Genomic DNA, 25,704 nt, shown 5'->3' with positions numbered 1-25,704 from the left:
TCAAGTTCTGTCTAAGGTGTGAGAGAGACAAAGGGTTAACCCCTCGCTGCCTGCCACCATCTGCAGCCCTCTCCACTCGCCGAGCCCCGAGCAGACTCGTCCTCAGTCCTAAACTGCACAAATTAAAAACGCATGACAGGTTCGCACAATGCTAATTGACTCATCCCTTGAAATTAACCCGGCAGAACTGCTGCTTCACTGAACTGAGTCAGTGAACATATTTACAACGATTATGATTATTACCGCACTGTATCGGTAATTATAGACACGGCCAAATGGCTCTGATAGGCTTTCTTGCAAAACAACAGTGTTGTGCCCAAGGGGGGGGGTTTAGATATCACCAGCAGCTTTCTGCATAATTTGCTTAAATGGTTGATTTTGTGGATGATTGTGTCCAAAACAAAGTTTAAACCATGTACAATACTACTTTGACTGCTAGCCTACAGTGTTTGGCTGGCGACATTTAGACCTAAAAATTGTGTTAAATAACAAAATGTATGTACAAAATGTAATCAAATTTGAAGTCATGAATTAGGGGATCGGGTCCTCCTCATCCAGATGTCCTTCTGTTTATATCAATAAATATTCAGACAGTCAGTTGGGGAAAAAAAGTCCAAAAGATAAAGCTGATAATGATATTTGAGAGTTTCTTTTAAAATAAACACAGGGATTCCTCAAATATGGTTATTGCATAGTCATGACTATATGTACCAAAGCCATGAATTAAACAGATGAGAGATACCGTTGTCAGTGCCCTCTGGTGGTCAAGCTATGTAACGGTTCGTGATACATATGAACCAACATACCAAGATATATATATATATATATATATATATATATATACATACATATATGGTAAGTTAAAATGTGCAGATAATAGGCCACCAACCACACAGATATATATCGACCAAGCTCTCCCAGCAGTAGCTTCTGGTCAGTTTTCTCTCAAATATCAAGATGCTGGTCGGCCAATGAGTTCATAACTGTGCAGTGTGGACGAGGCAGGGAATAAAAACTGTAGCCCTATTACTCAACTGAAATTTTCAAATGTGGTTTGCTTTTTAGCTCCTGCAGACAAGTCTCATCAACACTGAGGTGTGTTCCTTGCTTTTTTCTGTTATGTTCGTCATTAACTAATTATTCATGTTCCCTGTGAGGACAGGGGCAGATGAGGAGACGAGTCAGTTCACACACAAACAAGCGGGGAACAAGAGGTGGGTCTCTCCTCCTCCTCCTCCTCCTCCTCCTCTCCATCCCAACAACAGTGGACACACAGCCGTGTACCTGTGCGGAGCCGGAGCCGGAGCCGTCTTTCACCCGGGTGCTGAGCTCGTCCCGTGTGATCTGGCTGTGGTTGTGTCTGCTGTAGAGCAGGCGCAGAGGCACCGTGTCCTCCCTCCCCACCAACCTGGCGGCATCGCGCAGAGCCTTGAAGCTCGACGAGGCGTCTCCTGCACACAGAGGAAACACACCGATGTGATTATTGCCCCCCGCCGGCTCTGCCCTGTACATGGCTCCGTGCGAGTGTCAGAGACATGTTCCCCCACAACGACCGACGACACCCGACACGTCGATCGGTACCGCTTCCCTCGATGACACGAAACAGATACACGGAGCCATGGCTATATTAAGAAAAATACAAATGAGCATAAGAATATCGAATTAAACCTTTTGGCCAAACGAAAAAGGAGTAGCAGTTACCATGTCGTGCATTCGGGCTGCTCTGGTGACCGACGTGCATCAGCCCATGGACGCACAAAAGGGAAAGCCACCATCTCGGACTCATCATCAGCATCATCACCTCTCTTTCTCCCTCGCTCCCTCTCCCTCTCCCTGGTTGGGAATTATGAAACAATGCGGTATTCCAGGAGCAGGCTGCCGGCGGTCCTGCCGTCGCTAGGACAGTTCGGGGCCGGGGCTGGCCGTGGGGTTAGCGCAGTCCCTCTGGTGGGGGGCCATCGGGGCGCTGAGCAGTCTGAACGCCAAACGCGTCTGAGCGCACCGAGAGCCGCGGATCAGCCTGCAACGGAGGAGAGAGGGATAAGGGGGGAGGAGGAGGGGAGGGGAGGACTGGGAACACCTCCTTACAACACATCAATATCCAGCGGCTCACTGCAGAAACGCCTAATGCATAAATATGAGCCGGGACAGGGTGGAGGGAGGCAGCGGGCCCGGCCCTCCGCCGACTGGGATCACGCAGAGCCCACCTCCTCCTCAACATCCCTCCGTGTTAGATTACTGCCCCTGTAAGTGTCGCCATGACTCACTCCATCATCATCATCATCTGCCAGCTCTCCACAAGCCAAGTTACAAAAACAGATGTGATGAGCACACTTGGCTTGTGTGTCTGTGGTTGTTTTGTTTTTGTGTTGTTGTTTTGTTTTTTTGTCCAAATGAAATAATTGTTTCCCCATGATTAGTTCTGCAACAACAACACAAAACCTACATCTGATCATCCTGTGATGAAACGATAAACAGCAACATGTTCAAAAAATGAATGACGAATAAAATTGGGTAAGATGTTTGTGAGCATTCATATTCTTTTTTGTAATGCTTTTTTTATTCTTCTTGCACAATCTGCTCCTTTGTTCCACTTCAAACTGTGGAGACAAGGCAGCAACAACAAAATCTTTTATGTTGCTGTAAAACCAGTGTTTATGGTCAGTACCAGTGTGGGTTGCCCCGGCGTCACCAAGCAAATCGTCAAGGACTAGTGAGCTGATTAGTCTCACCACCAGTTTAAAGAGTGTAGAAGGGGTTGTCCATGTGTATATGCATAGTAGACTCGAACAACCCTGATAGATGAGGAATGAATCCTTAACGTGTGCTCAGTATGCAGAAAGGCTGTGCACTTTTAAAGCCCAGTGGGAGCAGATTATAATCTGTACGAGAGCCACAAAAACAACAATAATGTCTTCATTCAGCATTGCCTTTATTTACAGAGACACTGTACTTGTACCTCACAACACATTGTTTCTCGTGTTTCTTTCTTAATGTCAGTCCCATTTGACCCAGTGCATTGGTGTGAGAGCAGTGAGTGAGAATATCGGCACTATATGCTAATGCACTAGACGCGTGGAAAAGGGAGACGCTGAGCTAATGCATCAGGGAAACCCACATGAAGGCCGGTCAGGAAAAGTGCACTTTGCACCTAACCCATTCTTCATTCAATTCTTAAATGTCACATAATGTCAAGTGCCAATCTACAGGTCATTCACATTAAATACATATATACAAATAGTAAAGTACGTATTTGATGCTACACATACAATCAGTTCCTCATGTCTGGGAAGAGTCAAGTCTTGTTTCTTTAGATGAACGATGTCACCGTTGAAGCTTTTTGTTTTGTAAATGAACAACACTCATTAATTGTTCAGCATGCATGCAGACTGTAAACCATGAAAATAATCACATTCAAAATATATATTTCTTAGATTTTTCTTACATTTTACACTTTCGTTCAAAATGTATTTACTTGGTTATTCCTAAATTAATAGCCAAATTAATTACTGTTCTGTCAACCATAAATTCCCATTATTACCTTGTGATGGGACTGAGAAAGAAGAGGAGGCTCCTTTCTCCACTTCATGGTGTCTGGATGAGAGTTTTGTCAGACTTTCATTCATGCATTTACCATGCATGTTCAAGTTTAAAGGCTGCACTTCCTGTGCATTTGACCCAAATCTGATTTGGAAAAATAATCAATTCACAACTCTTTTGTCTAAAACTGAAGAATGCATAATTTGGTGTAAAATTATTTCAAGAGCGTGGTAACTTCTACCAAGTGGGGAAATAATGGATGTTTCAGTCCACAATGAATGTGCAAATTAATATTATTATTATAATTCAAAGGGCAGCCACTCAATTACAAGCCAAATGTTACTGACACATTGTAAAAAAAAAAAAAAATAATATTCCAATTCATCCCTTCAGCTCATTTGCTCTCGTAGGCCTCAAATCCATGAAACTCCACGTCCATGTCATCACTTGACTGGAAAAGCTCCCAAAGTTTCAGCATGGAGTTGTCAGGAGAATCGATCGGCTTTACACATTCAACATGTGTGTCCACTTTCCGTCTTTTGCGTTTATAGACTCTGATCCTTCTCTGTATTTTCCGGACTGGAGAGAAGCTTTGCGGAGGAACCTCCCCTTTCATGTTTTCTGCTAAATTGTTCCCAGTCATTTTGTTGGGCAAAAAACTTTCATCCTGCACAGCCTCAAACGGTAAAACATCTTCGTTCGCATTAGACTCTTCTTGTTGATTTGTCACAAAATGTAGGCTTTTTGAGGAACCCTTCTGTGCATTGATGTCGTGGAAGAGTGAGGATGAGCTGTCTTTGAGAGACACATGGTCCAATGAGTCGACCTGAGGAACTCTGGAGGGGAAAGATACGAGGCATTCGCCTCTAGAGGACGCTGTTTCTCCCCTGGGCTGAAGAATTTCATCCTGCTCAGCTTTTTGTGTGCAAGTATTCAAGGAAATCTTTCTGCACGGCCGCTTGCGTGCAAGAGATTTGAAGTTGGATCTGTCTGAGTAAGTGTGGCAATTCCTCCTGACTCCCTCCCTCTGAATCAGAGGAGTAGAACCGGGAGCTGATCTGATTTTTGGAGCGTGTCCTGAATAAGATTCCCCTTCAACAGTCTGGTGCTGCTCCTCTTTAATAGTCTCTGCGGTATATTGATCTCCCTCGTGCCTTAGCTCCGTTTTCCCACATGGTCCATGAGCAACCAGAACAGAGGAAACACTGCACTTTGGTCTATTGGGAAAATCAAAGAGATAGAATTTAATGGAATAGAAAATATAAAAAGATCTGGATGAGTCAAAAAGAAAGATAAGAGAGATTTAGAAATATTTATTGTGAACATTCAATGTTGATGAAAGTTTAAAAGGAATGGGGCAACATTACCTTTTAACTTTGGCTCTGATGTGGATAAAGTTGCAGTGCAGTGTTGAAACCTGTCTGTCCACCACCAAGTACTCATCACTTTTGGAGAAAGCCTTGTGACGTTCACTCTGCAGATGCTGAACAAAAAATGATTCCTTTAAATTATTGATAACCACAGCTCTCTCCAGTGGAGGCTACTGAGCACAATTTCCTATGTTGCAGAAGCAATTAGATTAAAAATATTCTTATGTAAGCTTCCGCCACATAAGATGTTCACAGAGAATAAAGGCAAATGACTTCAGATCTGAACAGAGTATTATTGAAGTTAAACTAGATCTTTTGCAAGATTTGTTTGGCCCAGTTTCCCATTCATACATTTAAACGACTCATTTAACATCAGATGTTTTTAATTGTGGATCCACATTACAGTTCTGGTGCATCTCTCAATTCTTCTGTCTAGTATAAGAGGGGGGATAATAAATAAGAGTAAAACCTATAGTTTAACCGTTTAAAATGACACCATCAGAAACAATCACTGTTCGTAGTAAATGCTCTTTCATAATAAATAACTAATACAGTCATGGTATTGTTGTGACAAATGTGAAGACTTACCGACGTGAGGTTTTCATATTTGAACATACAGCACTCGCAGTAGCCGCCTCGTTTCTTGTCTTTGTTCTTCTTTCGGCCAAGAGCTCTGTCTTCACTGGCTGAGGCTTTCGCACCTCTGTTCCCAGAGGAGCCAGGGGTTAAACAAATAAAATCAGACTAAGATGAAAATAGATTTTGCTAAATTTAGTCTTGACAAGCAAGTGGCTCCAGCAGTACAAACCAAAGAAGCGTGGACGAGCACATTTCAGTAACCTTAAGAAATCTTACTCAGGATGCGAAATTTCAACAGATCGCAAATACATACTTCATCTGAGCCTGACCTGAATAAGGAAATATTCATACAAAGCAATGTTTTAGGGGTTAGTTGGTTACCTAGTTAATTAGTCAGTTACTCATTTAGTCAGTTGGTTAGTCATTTTAATCCATGTTTTTGTCTGTGGCTTCCCCGTGCATCAGAATTAAGGATTAAGAGCAGGACTCTTTAGAAGAGATAGATGTAGTCATAAAACTGAAAAATGCAAAGGAAGCTGGGTGCAACATTGCATTTATTATCAAGTTACTAATTCTAAAGCTACCTGGGGGGGAATTTAGGTTAAATATTTAAGTTGGTTAAGTTGTTAAAATAAGAACAAATAACATACTCTACTGTCCACATTTTATATTCACTAAAGAAAGACAAGAGAAGACGGAACCACACCTTTGTCCTTCCTGTTTGTTCCCAGGGGGAAGCTTGTCCTCGACACAGAAGGGGCTACAAGGAGCAACAGTCTTCAGGTTGAACTCGGGCATTTTTGGCATTGAGAGGCAGATTGGACGGTAGTGTCTGAAGTTGTGAAAAGAAATATTTAAGAGCACAGAAATATGAGACGGTGGGTGGATGTCAGATTAATTAAATCTATTGTCTTTTACCTGCTTGAATCCTCAACCTTGACAAAGGGTTTGCTGAGTCGTCCACCTGGAAAAAAAATATCATATTTAGTCAATTTCAATTTGAGAAGGTATTTACAGAGTATCAAGAACAAGAGGCTACATTTCAAGCAAAAATACATAATACTGACTGGGTAATACCTACATCAGCCCAGCGAAACTGTTTAGTGGTAGATTAGACATTTACCTTTGCATTTCTGAAAGCCTAGCCTAGCTGCTGACACAACTTTGACCTATAAAGCACAAGAGAAAAAGCACTTTAGAATGTCACTGTTAAAGCAATTCACTTTCAACATAATAATCCATTTTCACAAAGAATGTATTTAAGGTTTTCAACCCATAAACTTACATTTGCCTTGACAGCGGCGGTCGCAGGACACCGGCTGCTGACAATCTTTTTTCTCTTCTGTACATATGCCATTGCATCTGCATAAAAAATACAATAGTCAAGTCAAATCAAAAAATAGTTACCACAGCAAAAAATCAAAATAATATAAGTAATAATTTAAGCAATGAAATAATCTGGAGGACATACCGTCTACATAGAGGATTTTCACACCCCACTCCAGAGCATTTGACAGGATCTTGTTCATCTGTACCCTCTCCTGAACACAGACAATGTCTGTTAGCACCAGAAAATAAAAGAAGTAATTAACAGTCCTTTGTGAACTCATTAGTGTTGACTTAACAAACCTGCTCTTTCACCACTTTCTCCACCAATGATTTCCCTCGACTTGTCACAAACTGCAAATCAACAACATAAATTTGAATTTAGACGGTTAGAATTTGTTTTTCATGTTGATCAGAGAGCAAGTTAAAAATGTGAGATAGAAACAAAACGCATATCTTGCTTTATGTCTTTATGTCAAGGTGAAACATAGGCAGTCATGCAATAGATGGTGCAACAACAAAAGTCAACTTACTGTGTCTGTTTGAACCTGAGACCTGCTTCTGATGTTGTCCCCATGGCTGCCAGGCCGGTGCGGGTTTGAGTGAGGGTGAGGTGAACTCTGTCCGGAGTCCGGGCTGGGGACCGGAGAGTCCTGCTGCCTGAGGCACTGCACATATCGGGCCTCCCTCTTGTTGGACACCAGATACTTGATTTCCTTACTAAAGAACTTCTCAACAGTCTGAGTGGAAAACAAGAAATAGAAATTATAAGCTTTTTTTGGAATTCTTGAAGACCAATCTTTTCCAGAGTAACAACTGCAGAACTGTGCAGATATTTTTTTAATTCAGATCAAAATTAGGATTATTTTAGTCCACTGGGAGCTGGTTCCAACAGAGAGGAGCCTGGTAGCTGAAGGCTCTGCCTCCCGTTCTGCTTTTAAGCTGCATCTCTATTATGGGAGAAATATGTCTGATGTCCTTTTCTGGTTTGTGTCAGTACTCACGAGTCGCAATGCAGAATTTGGATGAACTGGAGGCTTCTTTTAAAAAGACATTATGGTACATACTGATAAAAGGGAATTACAGGAGAACAGACGTTTCTAATTTTAATAAAATTGAGAAGGCGGAAGAAGGCTGTCCAAGAGAGATTTGTTTTATGTGTGAGTCAAATGTCATGTCCTGGTCAAAAATAAACTCTGAGGCTCTTTACAGTAGAAGTGGACGCCAAAGTAATACCATCCGAACGTATGACTATATGATCGGACAATGTTTTTCTGAGAAGTTTCGGGCCAAGTACAATGACATAAATTTTGTGTAAATTTAGAAGTTAATCATTACAGGATCAACTACCAGAGTAATAATAATAAATCTCGTTTATAGAGCACTTTTCATTGTTAAAAGCAATATCAAGGTCCTAAACGGAGTAGTTTCATCTGGCTTCAGAGATACATACAGATGACGAAATATAGGTGTTGCTTTTTGATAATATTAACTAAATGAAGCATGTATAAAGATGAAAAATACTGATCGTAGCACAAAACCCCGTGGAACGCTGTTTAGCACATGGCGGAGTCATTGTTAATGTAAACTAAATGGAGTCTATGCAATGAGTATGACTGTTCTGGTTCTTTAAATCCCACACTTGTGATCGAACGTGTCAAATTGTTGCTATAGACAAGGCTTTAGGGGGAATTCCTATAATGCAACCAGCATATATTTCACACCAACATTGTGTCTTCTCTCTTCTGTAGTTTGTGCTTTCCTTCTCTGTCCTCTCTCTCTCCCTGGCCTCATTCTGCATCTCTGACTCCAGAGCATCCACAACTACTCAACTATTATTATTATTATCATTATATTATTAATTAATGTTATTTATTGGTGTGGGCTCAACTGCTGCTGCCATTATTGATAACAGCATCACATAAACAAGTTTTGCGATTTTTATTGTCAATGTCATTACATCAGTGCTTGAATTCTCTCTTTCTCCGCTTTTTCTCCCATTCCATATTTATACTACTGTAAAGGTCTCAACCTTACTCTGTAAAGTTCCTTGAGATAATGACTGTTGTGACTTTGTATACAAATACAGTTAACTAGAAAGGTACAAGACACAGACACGAGAAGCTTTTCAAAAATCTAAATAGAGTTTTTGTCTCACCCCTCCCAGTTCTTTGATGTCACTCTCGAGGGTCTCTGCTGCTCTGTTTGACGGCAGGTCCAGGTAAAACACTTTTCCGGCAAAAGGTTTGCTTCGAGCCGAAGAGGGCACATGTGACGTGGGCTTAGCTTGGCAGAGTGTTGTCGTGTCGCCTGTGTTAACGCCCTTTCCTAAAAGACCATCATTAAAAATCACAGACAGAGGGAGAAGGAAAATGATCAAATCCACAAGATAATAATCTCATCTGATTACATGAATAGTAGATATCACTCAGTTTACTGATTAACACAAATCGAGTCCATTCATTTGACTAGCTGCTTGAACGGTCTTCACGGTCATACCAGCAGCAACTTCAGATGCCCTCAATCCAAACATTTTTTTTATTTTGTCAAAAAACTCTAAATGCTACTATACTTAATATTTACATAAAATGTATACATTTTGAATTTAATATACCTGCTGATATAAAACCGTTTCTCAGCAGCTGTAGGGTTTAACTCGACTGCTCCTGTCTGCAACATCGATTACATGTCTGTTCTTCACTGATGTATTCCATCTATTTTTTTTCTGCTGTTAAGGTTTTTAAGAGTTTACTTGACCTGCCTTTATTCAAACCAGGGTCTTGAGGTCAAGCTTAGTTTAGCTTGGACTCAGATCTTCACTTAAAGTGACACCGCTTATAGATTTGGTGGAGCAGATTAGTAACTGATAAATCCCAAAGATTAGATAAATCGTTATATTTGTCAATGAATGTAATAGTCGTCATCAAATACTTAACCCTACACGTTTCACCTTTAACTGGGACGCAGGAAAACAAAGCCTTGGTAATACAAATAATAATACTACTAGAGTAAGGTAATAAACAAGAGCTTTACCTTGCCAGTTGGGTCCTCTGGGCCTATGAATGCGTTTTGGCTTCATGTTATTCTCTTTCATTGAGGAATTCTTTTTTTTACTGTTGTCCCTCTATGTTGAGGGTAATCCTTCGTTGAGCCCCCTGGGTGTCTCTTTAACAACAGTGAAAAACGTATCGGCAAAAAGAGACGACGTGCTGGCTGTTGACTTCGACTGACGGTGTCTGTCGAGCAAGTACGATGTGTCCAAGCGGACACAAAGCTTCGACGGTTACCTGCTTTGCGTCTTGCGTTACATTGTGTCGTTAAGGTAAGAAGTTCATACGGGTCTCCAGAGGGCTGCTAGCATGTTCGTTAACACGCGCCATCCGTTGACCAGCTGCTTTCAAATGTTTTACCAGCTGGGCTTAACTTTTTAGATCACAAAACATCCGTTTCCCGCTTTAAATCCAACGGTGGCGGAAGTGTACGTTGCCACGTTCGATACTTTCCGGCTACGTTACCAATATCTCAGTCAAAAGTGCTACAGTTCCCTTTTGTACCGTTAAACACAATAATCTGGAAATATTGAGAACCCAACTATCCAAATTCAGAAATGTGCCATTTCTTTTTTCGATTAAGTCAACCTTGTCATCCATTCTTTCGCGAAAGCAAGACGTTTTGGCGTTTTTGCAGAAACCACTCAAACATGGCAACACAGGAAATACGTAAACACAACCCTTGTGTTTGAATGTGATGATTCCACAATACTGTACGTAAACGAACATTATTAAAAGCTTCTAAAAATATATATTGACAAATTAAAAAAATATTTATTTGGTTGCGTTTCATGTATTTTTTATTGCATTTAATATAAAGTAAAACCGAGAAAAATCTAAGAATGTGCTCAGTCGAATTTTAGATTACGCCGCTTACGTCACCACCGTCATGTGTTTGCTATGTAAACTGTCAGCCGGGCTGTTACCAAAGCACGCGTGTCTCAGCTATGTTGAACGTCCAGAGCCTGTAGGACAGCAGTGAGTGACACACTGTGGGGAAACTAAACGCACAGAGACGGATGTGTGTGTTCATGGCAGACTCCGTGGATGCTTGGACATTTTAGCAGGTAGGAATTTGACTTAAGCTATTAGCTAACTCTGGTTAGCCTAACTACGACAGCGTTCCTATGGTCTCGCATTTATTATTTTGACAGAGTGATTGATTTTTTTTTTTGTATAACTGACATCTACAGTGAAGGTTAAAACGTATCCAATGACGAGATGTATATGTGTTTTATGAAGAAGGGGGGGACAACAATGATTGGGCAAAGTTCAGCTCCTGCAGCCGGCGAAGACATCAGTCCCCTCCAGCAGATGGTGGCGTCCGGCTCTGGAGCCATCCTCACGTCCCTGCTGGGTGAGAGCCTCTGACTTACCTTCTCCTTGTGCAGGTGTATACGTATACGGCTAATGATTATTCTGCCAGTCATAACAAAACAATGAGACTTTTCTCTAAACAATAATTCGGTAGTTTTGAATGGCAACACAAACTACAGCCTCCAAAAATATACATGCAGTTGAGTCCATCTAAAACGGAACTAGGGCTGCAACTAACAATTATCTTCATAAGCAATTAATCTGTCCATTATTTACTCGATTAATCGATTAGTTGTTTCGTCCATAAAGTGTCATAACTTGGTGAACAGTGTCGATCGTGTTTCCCCAAACCCCAATATGATGTTTTGTTTCGTACACACACCAAAGATATTTAGTTTACTGTCATAGAGGAGCAAAGAAACCAGAAAATATTCACATTTAAGAAGCTGAAATAAGAGAATTTTGACTTTTTCTTTCATAAAAACTACTTGAATTGATTAATCGATTATCAAAATAGTTGGCGATTAATTTAGGAATCGATGACTAATCGATTAATTGATTCATCGATCAACTGTTGCGGCTTTAAGCGGAACATTATAACTTTTCATGAAGATGAGATTTAATTATCTTTACCTTTACTAGTTTGAGCGAGGTGTACCTAATAAACTGTGTGTAGAATGTCTGTGATTTGTTTTAAATGGACTAAAAAAACTTACATAACATAGATCAGTAACTGTCTACTGTAAATACATGTACAACAATTAGTGCATTGTGTTTTGGATAGTGAGACCACAGTGGAGCTACTGTACTTATGGTGAGTTGTTGCATATTTTTCAGTCACACCTTTGGATGTTGTGAAGATCCGACTTCAAGCACAGAAAAACCCCTTCCCCAAAGGTATAATGAACATGATTATAACTTATATTGGTCTGGTATTATGTTTCAAATTACCCCATTGTATAGTAAACGCTGGTTGACCATATATGTGTGTTTTCAATGTTCAGGGAAATGCTTCGTCTACTGCAATGGACTGATGGACCACATATGTGTTTGTGAAAATGGTAACTCGAAGGCCTGGTACAAAGCTCCCGGTCACTTCAGTGGCACACTGGTAAAACATTTTACATTCTTGATGCTTGTAATTATTCAATTTTCAGGAGCTCCTGTGACATTCACTTCAGTGGGAGGTGTAGCCTATTCTCATGTGTAAAGCGAAGCTACACTGTCATATTGTGATCGTTAAAAACCTCTGACTGCTGCACGGCTCATCTTCCTGCTCTGACTCTACACTCTGTATCTCCGCAGGATGCCTTCGTGAAGATCGTACGCCATGAGGGAGTAAAGGCATTGTGGAGTGGTCTACCTCCAACCCTGTGAGCGTTAAGTCTTCTGCGTGGTGTACACCGTGTTGCATTTCATTCTGCCTACTCTCAGCTGAAAGACTAGTTACATGGTCTGCTGACTGTTGTTCAGCCTGAAGCTGATTCACTCATTACTGGTGCTTTGAAGTTGTACCATTCAGTGGCAAACCACCTAAGGTTTTTTTTTTTTGGGTGATTACCGAGCATTTATTTATGTTAAGTATTATAACAATAGAATCTTCTTGAGTAAATTACGTTTGTTCATTTTGTTCATGTTGTTTTTGTGGCCGACTCCTTGCCTGACTGTCAAAGACATGTAAATAAAGTGTGATTTGTGTTTATTGTCTCCAGTGTGATGGCCGTCCCAGCTACGGTGATCTACTTCACATGTTACGAGCAGCTTTGTGCAGCACTCAGGGTCAGGATGGGCGCCTGTGCCGACGAGGCCCCCCTCCTGGCGGGATCTCTCGCCAGAGGTGAGCTATGCTCTGCCATCTCATCACTGAAGACAACAGTTTCATAAATCGATACACTAAATTTTAAAATAAATTAATCTACCAAACAAATTTTCAGTGTTATCTGGTGTCTTTTAAATTGTGTTTTTCTTAGTTTGAATTTTTTCTGTCCAGCACATTTTTTTTTTACTCTGTTTTGTCTTTGCCCTGTTCACATCAGTGGGTTCGGCCACAGTAATCAGCCCCCTGGAGCTGATGCGCACTAAGCTGCAGTCTCAGAAACAGTCGTACAGGGAGCTGACGCACTGCATCCGCTCAGCCGTGGAGACGGAGGGCTGGCTGTCTCTGTGGAGAGGTCTAGGACCCACGCTGCTCCGGGACGTGCCCTTCTCGGCAATGTACTGGTACAACTACGAGAAGAGCAAGAGCTGGCTGTGCGAAAGGTACAACTCCAGAGAACCTTCATTCAGCATCATCTTCTTATCTGGAGCAGCGTCTGGCTCTGTAAGTGCATCAGCAAACAGCACTCTGACAGACAGTTCATGAGTCAACTGTAATCTGTTTTGTTCATTCATATTTTGATTTCTTTCAGATTGCGTCCGTTGTGACATTACCTTTTGATGTTGTCAAAACAAGAAGGCAGGTCGAGGTGGGAGAGCTACAAGCGAAGAATTGTAATTATGAAATAATTTTTTTAAATCATTTTAATAAGTAAATACTTCTGAAGAGTGTAAATGTTCTACATCAATGATTCCCAACCAGCAGTACAGGCACCCCAGGGGTACCTCTGCAGTTTTCCAGGGGTTATTTAGAAAATCTTGGAGTAGAAATACATCAGCATATTGATGTTAAGGAGGACACATGTAAATAGGAATACAATTTGATGTCAAAGAGATGTTTTGCCGCTTTATTGTCATCGTGCACAGAAAGTATATATTGCCACTTAACATAACTGCATGACAACAACATCCAGTTTAAAACTGAAACTCAACTGTACCAGTGAAATTTAAGATGTCTAAATAGATGACAAATAAGTCAAAATACAAAAATAGTATTTTACTTGTTTCGAAAGGCAGTAATGGGTCTTTGACGAGTGTCCTCTTTTCAGTGACGAGTAAGATCTCCCCCTCCACCTTCAGCGTGATGAGCAGAATTGTTGCACAGGACGGCTTTGGTGGACTGTTCGCAGGTAGACACATTTCTTCTGCTTTATTTTGTGGATCATTATTGTATTTTTACTAAATCCTCGGTTTTAACTCTGATCTGCCCTCTCTCTCTCTGCCAGGTTTCCTCCCCAGGGTGATCAAAGTGGCCCCAGCCTGTGCCATCATGATCAGCAGTTATGAGTTTGGAAAGGCCTTTTTCCGCAAACACAACCAGGAGAGGATCCTCGGGCCGCTACAGACCAACACCTGAATTTTTTTTCATTCACTTCTCTCAATGACTACTGCTACATTATACCTGTGAGGGGGAAGATAAGGTTGCCAAATTTAAAACAAGCAGAAATGGGAGTGAAAAAAATAAACCGCTTGACCCATTTCTACATTACAAATTCTAGCTGATCAAAATATATATAATAATATTTATGATTTCATATTCCATGACTTTAGGTTCACTGCTTTATACCCTGTACGCACAACTTAAAAGAAATAATTTCGATGTTCAAATCCCATGGTATTTGATGCATTAAACAGCCAGCAGATGGCAGCCACAGTTTTGTAAATAATGTAATTACCCAGATCCCTCATCACTGGGATTATGTGCATTGATCCTGAAGTCCTTTAATTTTGTTCGACTGTGTGTAAGTGTTTCTCACAGTCAAAAAAAAGATTTTTTTGCACTTGCACTTCAATCCTGTGAATGTGTTTGTAGACATCAAAACTCCCTCAGAACTTGCAGTACATAGAATAAGTTAATTGTTGGACCGACACGTTTGGGCTTGTGGCCTTCAGCACAGTCGAAACTCATTATTTTATAAATTTAAAGAGCCGTTGTCGGGCATTGCTTTGAGAACAGAATTTTTATTGCTCCCCCTTCCTACACCAGTGTGTCTAACACTGCTTAACTGTATAACTGCCCCACATTTAAGCAGACGCAACATGTTAGATGGTATTCAGCTCCAAGTGCCTTTGAAAATGTGATTAAATTACCCCAAAAAAATGGATGAACCCGATGTCTAGCAATGAAGTTCTGTATACTAAATGAGTTGCTGGAGTTTTATCCCCTTCTCCGTGCACTTTGGAAGTAGGTGAATTTGTGCCAGAAACCTCTTTTATCACCATACCCGTTCATTGTGTTATAAAAACTCAAATATTAGCATCCAATTTCACAGTTTCAGCAAGTGGAGTTTATTCAAAATGAAGATTAAAAAGGTAAACATCCATAAAACATTGTGTGTAGTATGTCTGTGCAAATGACTGCTGGAAAGAGCTAAAGGCAAAGTCATAAGTTCAGTATTGAGGTATTCGGCTAGTCACCAATAAGATTAATTATATATCAATTATTCTACTGATATTCTGTCAACATATTTTCTCATACTCAATATCTCTATTGCAATATATTCATTTGTGTCCTAACAGATTATCTTAAAGTTTAAGGATTGATCTGTTTGTGGTAACTAGCCGTTAAAGTATAAATACTGCATTTAAATAAGTAAAGGGAATAAGGATGGTCTAAACCCAGAACTGATGGTTGAATATTAATCATAGTGGTCATTACCTGAGAACAAACCCATTTGATATTGCATTATGTACAACATAAAAGACTGAGAAAGGCGCAAGAACATGATGTGAGACTATGCAAAACTTTGATAATGTAATGTGACAACAGTGAAAGTACCTTCATTATGAATCAAAGAAATGAGTAGATTAAAAGAAAACATAACTGGTATCAGCAGTAACAGCACAGAGGCTATCAAAGGACCCTTTTAACTACAGGAGTCAATTTGTAGTGAGAAACAAGATCAAACACAGACCAAGGCTTTTGCACCCTAAACTCTGATCAGTATTTTCAGCATGCAGTGAAACCTCCTCGTAGAGGAGGGAAGACACACCCTCATCGGCGTCTTCTCAGTTCTATGAAGTGACATAAACTTCATACGTAAACTCCCTATTTTTTTTCCAATAAAGAAAGACAAATGATGCAGTACAGATAAAAACAACTACAAAACAAAACCAATCACATTGATTAATCTCACAAGTGAGACGAGTGACCAGTGTTTCAACTCAGACGTGCATTTGTTAATCGGTCTGATGGTGCTGGTCTGAGTTCTATCACAAATCAAAGAACATGCTTCAACAGATCCTCAGTTTTAAAATATGCTGTCGATCTGTCAGGAATGTGGGCTAAATGTACATAACATAAATCTCTCTGAGCAGAAAATCAGGATCACCTACACTGAGGTGGTTCCTGCATTGTCGTCCGTTGTCGTCTGTTCTCTATGAAGGGGTGATTCCTGGGCTGCTGATTTCCGTTGCAGGACTGACCAAACACTCGCTGGACTTCAGGCTGGCCAGAGACTTGTAGCTGGCGACGGATGTCAGGGAGCCACACAGACCTCTCAGAGAGGGAGTTTCCTCTTTATCTGAACGAGATGGTACATGAAGTAAGCACTCAACTCGGAGTGGAGACTTTCTTGTCAGCAGTGCATGTTTTGCGGGAGGCAACGTACCCTGGTGGCGCCACTGTGTGCCGGCCAGCCGGGCCTCCAGACTCAGTGTGTGTGACGGTTCAAGAGAAGTCTGGGAGAGGCTCATGTCTGCAGACAGCTGCTCCAGACTTTGGAAACTCTTCCTGTAGACAAGAGGATTGAGGATCAATAAAGTGCATACCTATTGTTGACAAGGACAGAAAACGAATCTGCAGCATTTTTGAAATTTAATTATTGATTTGTGTCATTTAATAAGCGAAATATCAAACATCGGCTGGGCCCACATTCATTGTTAAATTAAAAAGTCAGTAGTGGAGTAATAATCATCAGCTGCAGCAATAATACACACAACCACACTAAACGTGGAAGCGGGGCGATGTGAACTCATCTACGTACTCCTCCCACTGTCCAGTGCTCTTCCTGTACAGCAGTGTGTCCAGGGCAACAGCGTTGGCGTCCAGGGCATCAGGGGACGGCCACTGATTGGTCAGATGAGCTGTCAACTCCTGTCTGGACCGCAAATCATTGTTCTTCAGCACTGTCCTAAAAACAATAGTCAGTTGTTTGGGAATTTTTCTTCCGTCTTCCATGACATACAGGCTGGCAGCTGGGCGGTTTTTCTCACTGATAAGAACATTAATGGAACGACACGAGCAGCACCGAGTGTGACTGGTTTCAACAACTCACAGATAACAAACCACCTGCAACCTCCAGCCGTCTGACTGTGTCCTGAATGTCACATTCACAGCTGGATCTGCTGCCAAATCCTCTTCACCACCATTGACACACACACACACAAACACCCACACACCCACACACACACAGAGAGAGAGAGAGAGAGAATGAACTCACAGTTGGTCCTGTAGTTCCAGTATGATGAACTCCAGCTGTTCCTTCTCCAGTGCGTGGGAGAGGTGTGTGTCTGCTAGGTTCCGCTGAAGAGCTTTGTTATGAGACACGGCCGCCGACAGCTGGGCTTCTCGCAGACGGACCAGCTCCTCCAGGTAACCCTGAGGCAAACAGATGCGCACACACACGCCGTCCTTCCACTAGTTTGTTTAATGCCACGAGGGCACCGATGTGTGAACACGCAGCCACGTTCTTTGTTCTTTCGCGCGGAGCAAATGAAACAGCCACAGAGGAAAAGACACAATGCGGATTCAAGCCTCTAATTATTATGCAGAAAGCAAGGGAAATGTCACACTGGCATATATTACCATCCAATTTATTAATCAAGAAATAACATGCATGCAGTTGACCGGCTCGGACACACGCGTACCTTCTGCTCCAGCACCACGCGATACTTCTGCTCAAAGCGTTTGCACTTGCTGACCAAGTTGCTCTGCTCGGTGAAGATGGAGGCGGCGGTGGCCGTTTTGTCGGGGGAGCTGCTCTCACTGCCACTGCTCCCGAGAGTCCTCATCTCCTCCTCATCGCTGCTGATGCTGTCTGCACTGCACGGGGAACCACAGTGTGGCCTCATATTAGCACAAATACAATACCAGCAGTGGCAGGCAAGATCTAAGATCTGAGCTAAATCTCCCCTCTCCGCTGGGTCAAATATCACCCAAGCAATGCTGTTTTACCAATTTCACAGTTGAAAATTTCACAGGATTATTCACAAACCCGCAGCAGGAAATAATGTAAACACATGGCTCATGTTAATACCAATAGATAGGACTTTTGAACATCTAATACCGACCCCACATGAAGAGCTGCAGGCTATTTGACTGGTGCATGGTGCTTAAATAAAGTCTAATAAACTTAAAGAGACAAACAACAAAAGTAAATGATTTCATTTATCATATCAGAATAGATTTGTCTCGACAAACAGTCTTTTCATTCAGTTACATCTTCAGTATATTCATGGTGCAACACAAGACATTATTTGGATGTTTACGAATAAAAAAATTTGCCAAATAAATTAACATTAACTGGTGAAACTCTTTGGCCTCACATACTTCGACATCTGAACTCCAAAAATTATATTTAATGTTATTCTTCTCCATTGAGAAGAGTAGATGAACCTAAATACAGTACATTTATTTTATTTGATCTAACATACCTCTGAGTGAACTTCAGGTAAGGCGTGTAGTCGATCACGGCGGGGCAGCTGCTGTCCAGACCCTCCCCCTTCAGACAAAAGCTAAAGACAAACGATAAGATGGACATTCAAAGCACTTTTCACCCCTTTGACATTAGCGTTCACCACCTGTGCTTTTCAATCATCTTTTGACCAAGCAGCTTGGACTGTCCCCTCGTCTTTGTCTGAAGTGAATGATGTGTGATAGAAAATCTGCTTATTACAGAAGTGCTGTATGAATGTGACTTGGACTGTAAAAGTGCTTTGAGTGATCGATAAGACTAAAAAAGTGCGATATAAATACAGTCCATTTATTTTCTACTCTAATTCTAATTCATTTTAGACTATTTTGTAGAGATCTGTTTTCATTTTGATGTGGGAGGGTTTTTTTCTGTTAGCCAGTAACCAAATAAAGCCACGTCCATGTTGTAAAACAGATGGGTACTTTCTTACATCCTTACAGTGGGGTCTGCTGAGGACCTTTCTGTTTATCTTAGAATGGCAAAATTGGTTTTTCCAACTTATTTCCAATCCTCTAAGAGATTTTATATTAGTTTATGTTTTAAAAAAGCATTATTTAGGAAGGTTGCGAACACAATTATTTTTTTTGTGCAAATTTAACATCCCATCTAAGGCAGTTTCCACACCCTGCAGTAATTTGATGAGGATAACATTGTTTTTGTAGAGAAAGAAGAGCTGATTCAACCCCTTGTGTTGGGTAGATGGTTTATTATTCTCTCACAGCTCTCCCTCTTGCTGCAGCACATAATTCTGCAATGCCCGCAGCTGATCCACCTGCAATGTAGGCACTAACTCTCCAGGCCTCTTACAGTTCCTCTGGCAGTTGCCTTAAGTGTCTGCAAAAACAAAAGAAACAGTTGATCGCCAGCCAGCGATACTCTAAATTACTTAGGTCACTTTTTGAACTGCAGACGCATCATCAATCAAAAACATTGCAAAAGAATGTGGCAACATACTGCACGTACCAAAAACATCATAGGAAAATGCATTAGCCAAGAGGGACAGTGGTCCAACATTGCCAGAAACACACCTAGGGGTTTGTCTGCTTACTGTAACACAGTCACCAAATAAATTTGTCTATATTAAATGCCACAAAAGCAGAAGAGTAGCCACAGCAATTCGCATAAGCATTATAGTCTTTAAGTATTATCATTAAGTATTAAAGCTTCGGTGTATTTCTATTTGGGGCAAGTGTAGCTGAACCTTTGTCTGTTACAGCTCTACGAAGATGAAAGTCTTTTGGGTCACCCCCTCAAAGTTGTTAAAGGGATTGTGTCTTTGCAAAAAAAGTGTTTTTCTTCCAGACACACAGTTAGAGTATCGCAGTACCTGAAGTCAATGGTGTTGAGTCCAATGAGCGTGTCTGCTAACAGCCCCGCCTCCTCTCCCAGCATGATTGCACCATCCTCGTAACACCTCCTAGAGTCAACACGGGCAAACATGACATCAGCTCCCACTCCTCCAACTAAGAGTGTGTGTGTGTGTGTGTGTGTGTGTGTGTGTGTGTGCGCGCGCGTGTGCGTGCGTGCACCACATGAAGACCTGGTGGTTTTGAAGTCCCTCAGTGCAGATGACATGTATTCTGAAAGTCTTTTCTCCATCAGCACCACTCTGATCCATGCCCGCCCCTGCAGAGAGAGGAAGACATCAAACTTAGTAGAACACTCTGCACAACATTAAGAGTCTGCACAACATAAGTGAAAACCTTGACCTCGCTGGTGACAGGTAAGTGATTTCTTTCGCTGACAATGATGAAATGTCTGCACAACCTTTTTTGCCCAAAAACTGTCAAACGGTTCCTGTGTATTTCAGTCTAGCCCAAAGGGTTGGACCGATCAGCAGTCAAATCAACATTGCCCTCCCTACTGTACATTCATGCTGAACGTATGGTTAAAGACGCCATGATGTACCACGTGACAAAGGACGTCAACTCTTTGAAGGATTGGTATTAATGACATGCCATGTAGAAACCTTTCCTTTCCTGGAATTCCTAACTCGTTCGAACTCTTTCTAACTCTTAACTCGAATTAACAAAGCTGCTGACTTCTCTGACTCCTGAAAAGGTAAGGTGATGAACTGATCGGGTGCGAGACAGGTTCGTTTTCACGGCCTGTTTGCAGAACAATGCTAGCTCCGGTTGACTGTTCTCTATCCCACAGGGTAAGACCGAGTCACATTTTTTTAGCATGTTAGTTCTTAACTCATTTTTTCTGTTGACTGTGTTCGATTTGTGCTTTTTCTAAGAGGATAATGCAAAGTAAGCTGAACTCACAAATGCCTGATTCTGAATTGCGTGTACTGGGAATCCGGATGTATTTGGCCTCGCAGCAGAAGATGTTGTACTATCAAAAGTCAAAAGGAGTATTTTCTATTGTGTTGGAGATCCATCTTATTTTGTTCCATCTTGCTAAAGGTATTTAAATCTGATCAACCAAATTCCTGATGAGGGGTTTAGCCTCACCTTCGCTCTTGATGATCGCACGTTTTCCATGCTCTCAATGCTTCGAATGCAATTGTGAGGGACTTTGCCGCAGGCTGCTTTTATGTAATCCCAGAAACTCCGAGGACTCTCATAGCCAAACCACGTCGTCTGACCTGAGAGGAGCAACAGAAAAAAAACAGAATAGTTAAAGGCCTGATTCTGAATTCATACCATTATTAATTTTAAGGAATACAGAATAACTCTACACTTGTTTTACAAAATTAAGGAAGTGACAAGTAAAATCTTGAAAGGAGTGACATAAATTACAGTCTTAGCTCATACATTTCTTTTAGTGGCTGTTAGGCCACTAAACTATACTCATACAGTATACTGGTCTTAGGATCAACTAATCTCCATAAAAGGAAATGAGATGCTGATCAGTATGTAAATGTCTGATCTAGATCAACATTTTTATGTACATGGCTCCCTGAAGGCCCCGGCAGTCTAAGACACATGCAGCCATAACCTCCCCTTTATTTCCTTCTGGGAGACAGTTATCACATAATCCCTCTCACTTTCTCTCATCTCCATGTTTCCTGTCAATCTCATATCAACTTTCAAAAAAAAAGACTGAAAAATAATATCGTATTCTGTTAAATATCCTGCTTGATTGAGATGAGCTTTGGGGGGAGGGTTAACCTTTGAGCCGATGATTAAGGATGTGCTCCAGGATGGAAACGAAATTAATGAACTCTGTAGATGAGTCATCTATCGTCTCAAAACAGGAGCGGTCGAGCAGAGTCTTCACTGAGAACCTGCACACAAAAGATAACGTACAGCCTGATATTAAAATCTGTTATTGGACCTGTAGCTTGAAGGGAATCTAGACCCATTTTTACACAGAGACTTTAAATGTGTGAGAGATTAATCACCATTTTTCTACAGAGACATGCAAGTATCCGGCATATTAAACTACTTTTTTTTGTTGCCGTCTGATCCCAGACTGTATGACATCACCAAAACATCACCAAATGCACACAATTAAGGACAAACTAAGAAAAAGTAGAGAAATCATCTTAATTAACATAAAGCAAACACTGTGATGTTGAATTGCAATGGAACCAGTTTCAATGTGCAGCCCAGTCATTAAAGCCATGAGCATCGACTGACCACCTAATCTTGTTTCAACAAATTAGGCAGGAAGAGTTAATGGACGAGGCGGCAACGTGTGCGTGTGTTCGTGTGTTTGTGTGTAATACAACTATATAATCTGACTTCAGATCTCTATCTCGTTGCTGAGCAGCAGGGTGACCACAGTGTGCGTGTGGGTGCTTCCGTCCTGTCAAAGTAAAGGTAAAAGATAATAAATTTACTCTTGTTCTATGCATATGGGTAAATTATCTACATGTTGTATTTGTCAAGTAATAACATCACTGTGAAGTCAGTTTTTAAACGCAGACAAATCAAGCCAATCGATCTTCCCATTGCGTCTGCTGAATAAAGCAATCCCTTATGGATCGCAGATTTATTAGGTCTTTAAAGCCTAAAAACATCTTCAGTGATGACCACCCACACAGTTGAGTACACACAGGACCCCTTTGCTAGGCAACTGACAACAATAAGCAACATACACTTAATCGTTCCTTTGTAAAAAAAAAAATTATGCAAATCATTTTTTTCTGAATTTCACTTCATGCCAATTATTGAGAGCAGTGACTAACCTCCGTTGATTTACATTCTTCATGTCACAGCATGAAAAGGGCCCAGGTGTAAATAATATCTTCCATTCAGACATCCTGGGACCCTTGAAATGAACAGACACAGCTTTCCCTGCTACGTCAAGTCAAAATGACTGATATGAAAGTGGCCAGCTGTGTGGGTGTGTGCACGAAGCACTCGCTTCTTTTCTCTCAGAGATGCCAGTAAACGTTTTTCTTTCAGACAACACTGTACTTGGATAGATGTTATTAAGAATCCTCTCAAATCGCTCAATGTTGCTGCTCTTCTCCTTTCCCTTTAGCATCCTGTACAATATTATTGAATACAGCCCGATATGCCACAGGAGGAAGCAGCCTCATGAAGACCGTATCCTCCGTCCTCCAAACTTTTGACTGGCAATGTCATGACAAAAATAGCCACAGTGATGATTAAAGTCTCGGTCAAAGGACAGAAAGATAGAGCCAAACTCTAAACCCTGAGGGGTTTTCTGATGAAATATGAAGCTGGTGTCTTCAGTTACAGCTGCCCAGTGTTAAAAGTGGAAATATTTACGATGAAGAGAGAAAAGCAGTTCACACCTGAGAGGATGAGGAATCAGTTATCAAAATGGTTAAGCTTTTCCTTTGATTCACATTATGACCAAATCATTTCAACTCTAAACCAGAGTGGAATAAAACAATTTTTTTTATTCATAAATATTAAAGGTTATTATAGGGGAGAAACTGTATTTTTAACACCCTCCCTCTACAGTTTTGTGTTCAGTCTTTCTTTCGATCCTTTTTTTTTCTCTGTGAAATACTTCTGTCATCTCTTCAATCGTGTTGCCACTTTGCCGTCCTGATCCTCTCTCTTTTCCCTCCTCCGCTTGTCACAATCAGCGAGCTGATGGCTGCTGCTGCTGCTGCAGAGGCAGAAATTACCAGACTGGTCAGCGAGCAGCACCTGTCTAATCACTTCCCCTTCCCCTCGGTTTCAAGTAAATGAAGGACGGTGGCCCACGCACGTCACACCTGACCATCATGAAGCCTGAAAATTATTATTATTTTTATATTTTCCTGGAGCAGGTGAAGTATAACCACTGTGTTTTGTGATCTGTTCCAATTAGTCGGTGCACCGCAGGGACTGTCATTCAATCACTGACATCTGCCAGCAGCACTGACAGGGACACAGATCAATAGTCAGAACACATGAGACTTTCACCTCTGCTGATGCAGGTGAAGTGTGTGTGTAAACTATCTATCTAAGGCAAACACACTGTTTGCCTTACCATTTAAAGTATTCATTGAGGAATAGATTGAGGACACCATAGTCGTGTCCTCAATATTGTTTTTGGCAATGTTTATTGTATATACTTTAAAAACACCCAATTTATGCAGCGTTTTCTAGACTCCACACATTTAGATAGGAAAAGTTCTAGCAAATAAGTATGTGTTGTTTCTCTCTTTTAGTTATAGGCCGCTCCTAGAATAGTTTTACAGAATTTACTGAGATTATGAATTCACACTTACATGGGGAGGGAGGGAAGTAAAAAAAAATACATAAATACAATAAACAAACAATTTACGAATTGTCTTTGGTGGGTAATCCACGATGTAATGACATTTGGACCCCAGGTCTCAGTATTTCTAACATCCTGGCCCTGCAGCTACTGAAGAGATTATGAAGGTGATTAGATGGAGGGTTTGATGGTGGTGGTGTTGAATGTGAATGTGTTTCAATGAATGAAAGAAAAAAGAAAAGATAATCGCGTGACAGGGGGGAATTACCTCATGTCATCCCTCTTTTAAAGGTTCAATCACATCTTAATATCACTCATCCTGCAGACACAGTGACTTTCTTCTCTGTGCGCATTAAGTCATAGTTTTAATTAAAGATAATGATCCCAAACAGATGCTATAGCGTCGGAAATTAAACAATCAACAAATCTGCCGTCAGAAATGCAGCCGCGGCTGCAGACGCGTGAGGGGTCCCCACCTGCACACCGTGAGCAGGTTCCTCCGCTCCACCGCTGCGCTCCTGCCCGCTGCGCGCCGCCGGACGAGATGCAGACCCACGCCGAGCGACGCCATTCCCGGCTCGTGTCCGTTTCGGTGTCCAGTCCCCGCTCCGCTCCCTCTGCACCAGGGCAGGGCCAGCTGTCTCCGACACCCCGCAGGAGGACACGCTGCTCGGCTGGAGGAGGAGGGGAGGTGGGACACAAACACACGTCAAGACAAACTCAATGAGCTAAAGTGTTTGAGAGGACTTCCTGGATGAACTTTCAAAATAAAAGTGTATAAATCTGGCCCGCAAATAAAATGTCAGTTAACTGTCAGTTATTATTTTAATATTACTTTTTTTCTAAATTCTGATCATTTTTGCGTGTAGATTCCCTGTGGATTCTTATTACCCTGCATTTCATTTCAATGTTCTAATGTTTGCCTATACTAGCCGGCCTTTATTTTGAAAATAAATCTTTAACAAACGGTAGTGAGGATGTGGATAAAAGTGAGGAACAGAGGATGTTCTGTGAAAAAAACGGAGATGTTTTTTATTTTCACATCATCCACACACACACAGAAGATGACGGCGCTCTTAATAATGTAATAATAATAAATGTTATTTATTTGACACTTCTCAAGCTTGAGCACAAAGTGCTTTCTGATTGAATAAACAGAGTGGATTTGGGCACATGCAAATTTTAGAACATGACATCATACATAACACCAGCACTGAGCCCGTACAGTGAAAATGGATGTACAAGTTATTATTGTTATTTACAAAATACTTAGTGTAGTCAACAAGATAAAAACAATAGGATAAATGTGGCTGC

At 41.2% G+C, this 25,704-nt stretch overlaps 4 protein-coding genes across 9 annotated transcripts in view; 1 reads left to right on the top strand and 3 right to left on the bottom strand.

Moving 5' to 3' along the window:
* Window positions 1-2,172, bottom strand: part of adam22 (ADAM metallopeptidase domain 22) — a 55,270-nt gene extending 53,098 nt beyond the window's left edge. Inside the window, exons 1-2 of one of the 3 annotated variants that reach the window (XM_035624920.2) lie at window positions 1,702-2,172; window positions 1,285-1,451 (exon numbers count right to left, since the gene is read on the bottom strand). In XM_035624920.2, coding sequence (XP_035480813.2) covers window positions 1,285-1,451; window positions 1,702-1,798 — 264 coding nt within the window. In that variant the 5' untranslated portion in view covers window positions 1,799-2,172. The remainder of the gene's footprint in view (window positions 1-1,284; window positions 1,452-1,701) is intronic. The other 2 variants (XM_035625081.2, XM_035625001.2) reach the window with 2 other exon arrangements.
* Window positions 2,173-2,915: 743 nt separating this feature from the next.
* On the bottom strand, window positions 2,916-10,288 carry dbf4 (DBF4 zinc finger). Of its 2 annotated transcripts, XM_047330257.1 has the most exons (13): window positions 10,103-10,288; window positions 9,849-9,980; window positions 8,974-9,143; window positions 7,349-7,555; window positions 7,119-7,169; window positions 6,961-7,030; window positions 6,775-6,851; window positions 6,613-6,658; window positions 6,408-6,453; window positions 6,196-6,321; window positions 5,499-5,613; window positions 4,908-5,023; window positions 2,916-4,757 (listed from the first exon to the last, which is right to left on the bottom strand). In XM_047330257.1, the coding sequence occupies exons 2-13, from the start codon at window positions 9,907-9,909 to the stop codon at window positions 3,935-3,937; spliced, it is 1,908 nt and encodes a 635-aa protein (XP_047186213.1). In that variant the 5' UTR covers window positions 9,910-9,980; window positions 10,103-10,288; the 3' UTR covers window positions 2,916-3,934. The 2 variants fall into 2 exon arrangements, with proteins under 2 accessions (XP_047186213.1, XP_035481400.2); XM_035625507.2 differs by having other exon boundaries at window positions 9,849-10,288.
* Window positions 10,289-10,730: 442 nt separating this feature from the next.
* slc25a40 (solute carrier family 25 member 40) lies at window positions 10,731-15,386 on the top strand. The gene is made up of 10 exons (XM_035626451.2): window positions 10,731-10,932; window positions 11,108-11,222; window positions 12,020-12,079; window positions 12,187-12,293; window positions 12,488-12,555; window positions 12,895-13,019; window positions 13,219-13,502; window positions 13,591-13,672; window positions 14,107-14,187; window positions 14,284-15,386. The coding sequence occupies exons 2-10, from the start codon at window positions 11,123-11,125 to the stop codon at window positions 14,412-14,414; spliced, it is 1,038 nt and encodes a 345-aa protein (XP_035482344.1). The 5' UTR covers window positions 10,731-10,932; window positions 11,108-11,122; the 3' UTR covers window positions 14,415-15,386.
* Window positions 15,323-25,108, bottom strand: rundc3b (RUN domain containing 3b). 3 transcript variants are annotated; one of them, XM_035625854.2, is made up of 11 exons: window positions 24,867-25,107; window positions 21,873-21,988; window positions 21,213-21,346; window positions 20,294-20,379; window positions 20,081-20,170; window positions 18,713-18,793; window positions 17,927-18,101; window positions 17,500-17,657; window positions 17,044-17,190; window positions 16,669-16,790; window positions 15,323-16,581 (listed from the first exon to the last, which is right to left on the bottom strand). In XM_035625854.2, exons 1-11 carry the CDS (start codon window positions 24,959-24,961, stop codon window positions 16,436-16,438), a joined length of 1,350 nt encoding a protein of 449 aa, XP_035481747.2. In that variant the 5' UTR covers window positions 24,962-25,107; the 3' UTR covers window positions 15,323-16,435. The 3 variants fall into 3 exon arrangements, with proteins under 3 accessions (XP_035481747.2, XP_035481830.2, XP_035481920.2); XM_035625937.2 differs by having other exon boundaries at window positions 17,044-17,157; XM_035626027.2 differs by lacking the exon at window positions 17,044-17,190 and having other exon boundaries at window positions 24,867-25,108.
* Window positions 25,109-25,704: the final 596 nt, after the last annotated feature.

Source organism: Scophthalmus maximus, chromosome 1 (genome assembly GCF_022379125.1).
Source record: "Scophthalmus maximus strain ysfricsl-2021 chromosome 1, ASM2237912v1, whole genome shotgun sequence".
NCBI classification, from domain to species: Eukaryota; Metazoa; Chordata; class Actinopteri; order Pleuronectiformes; family Scophthalmidae; genus Scophthalmus; species Scophthalmus maximus.
The sequence above is the reverse complement of the archived record's forward strand: the minus strand, read 5'-3'. Positions and strand labels throughout refer to the sequence as shown.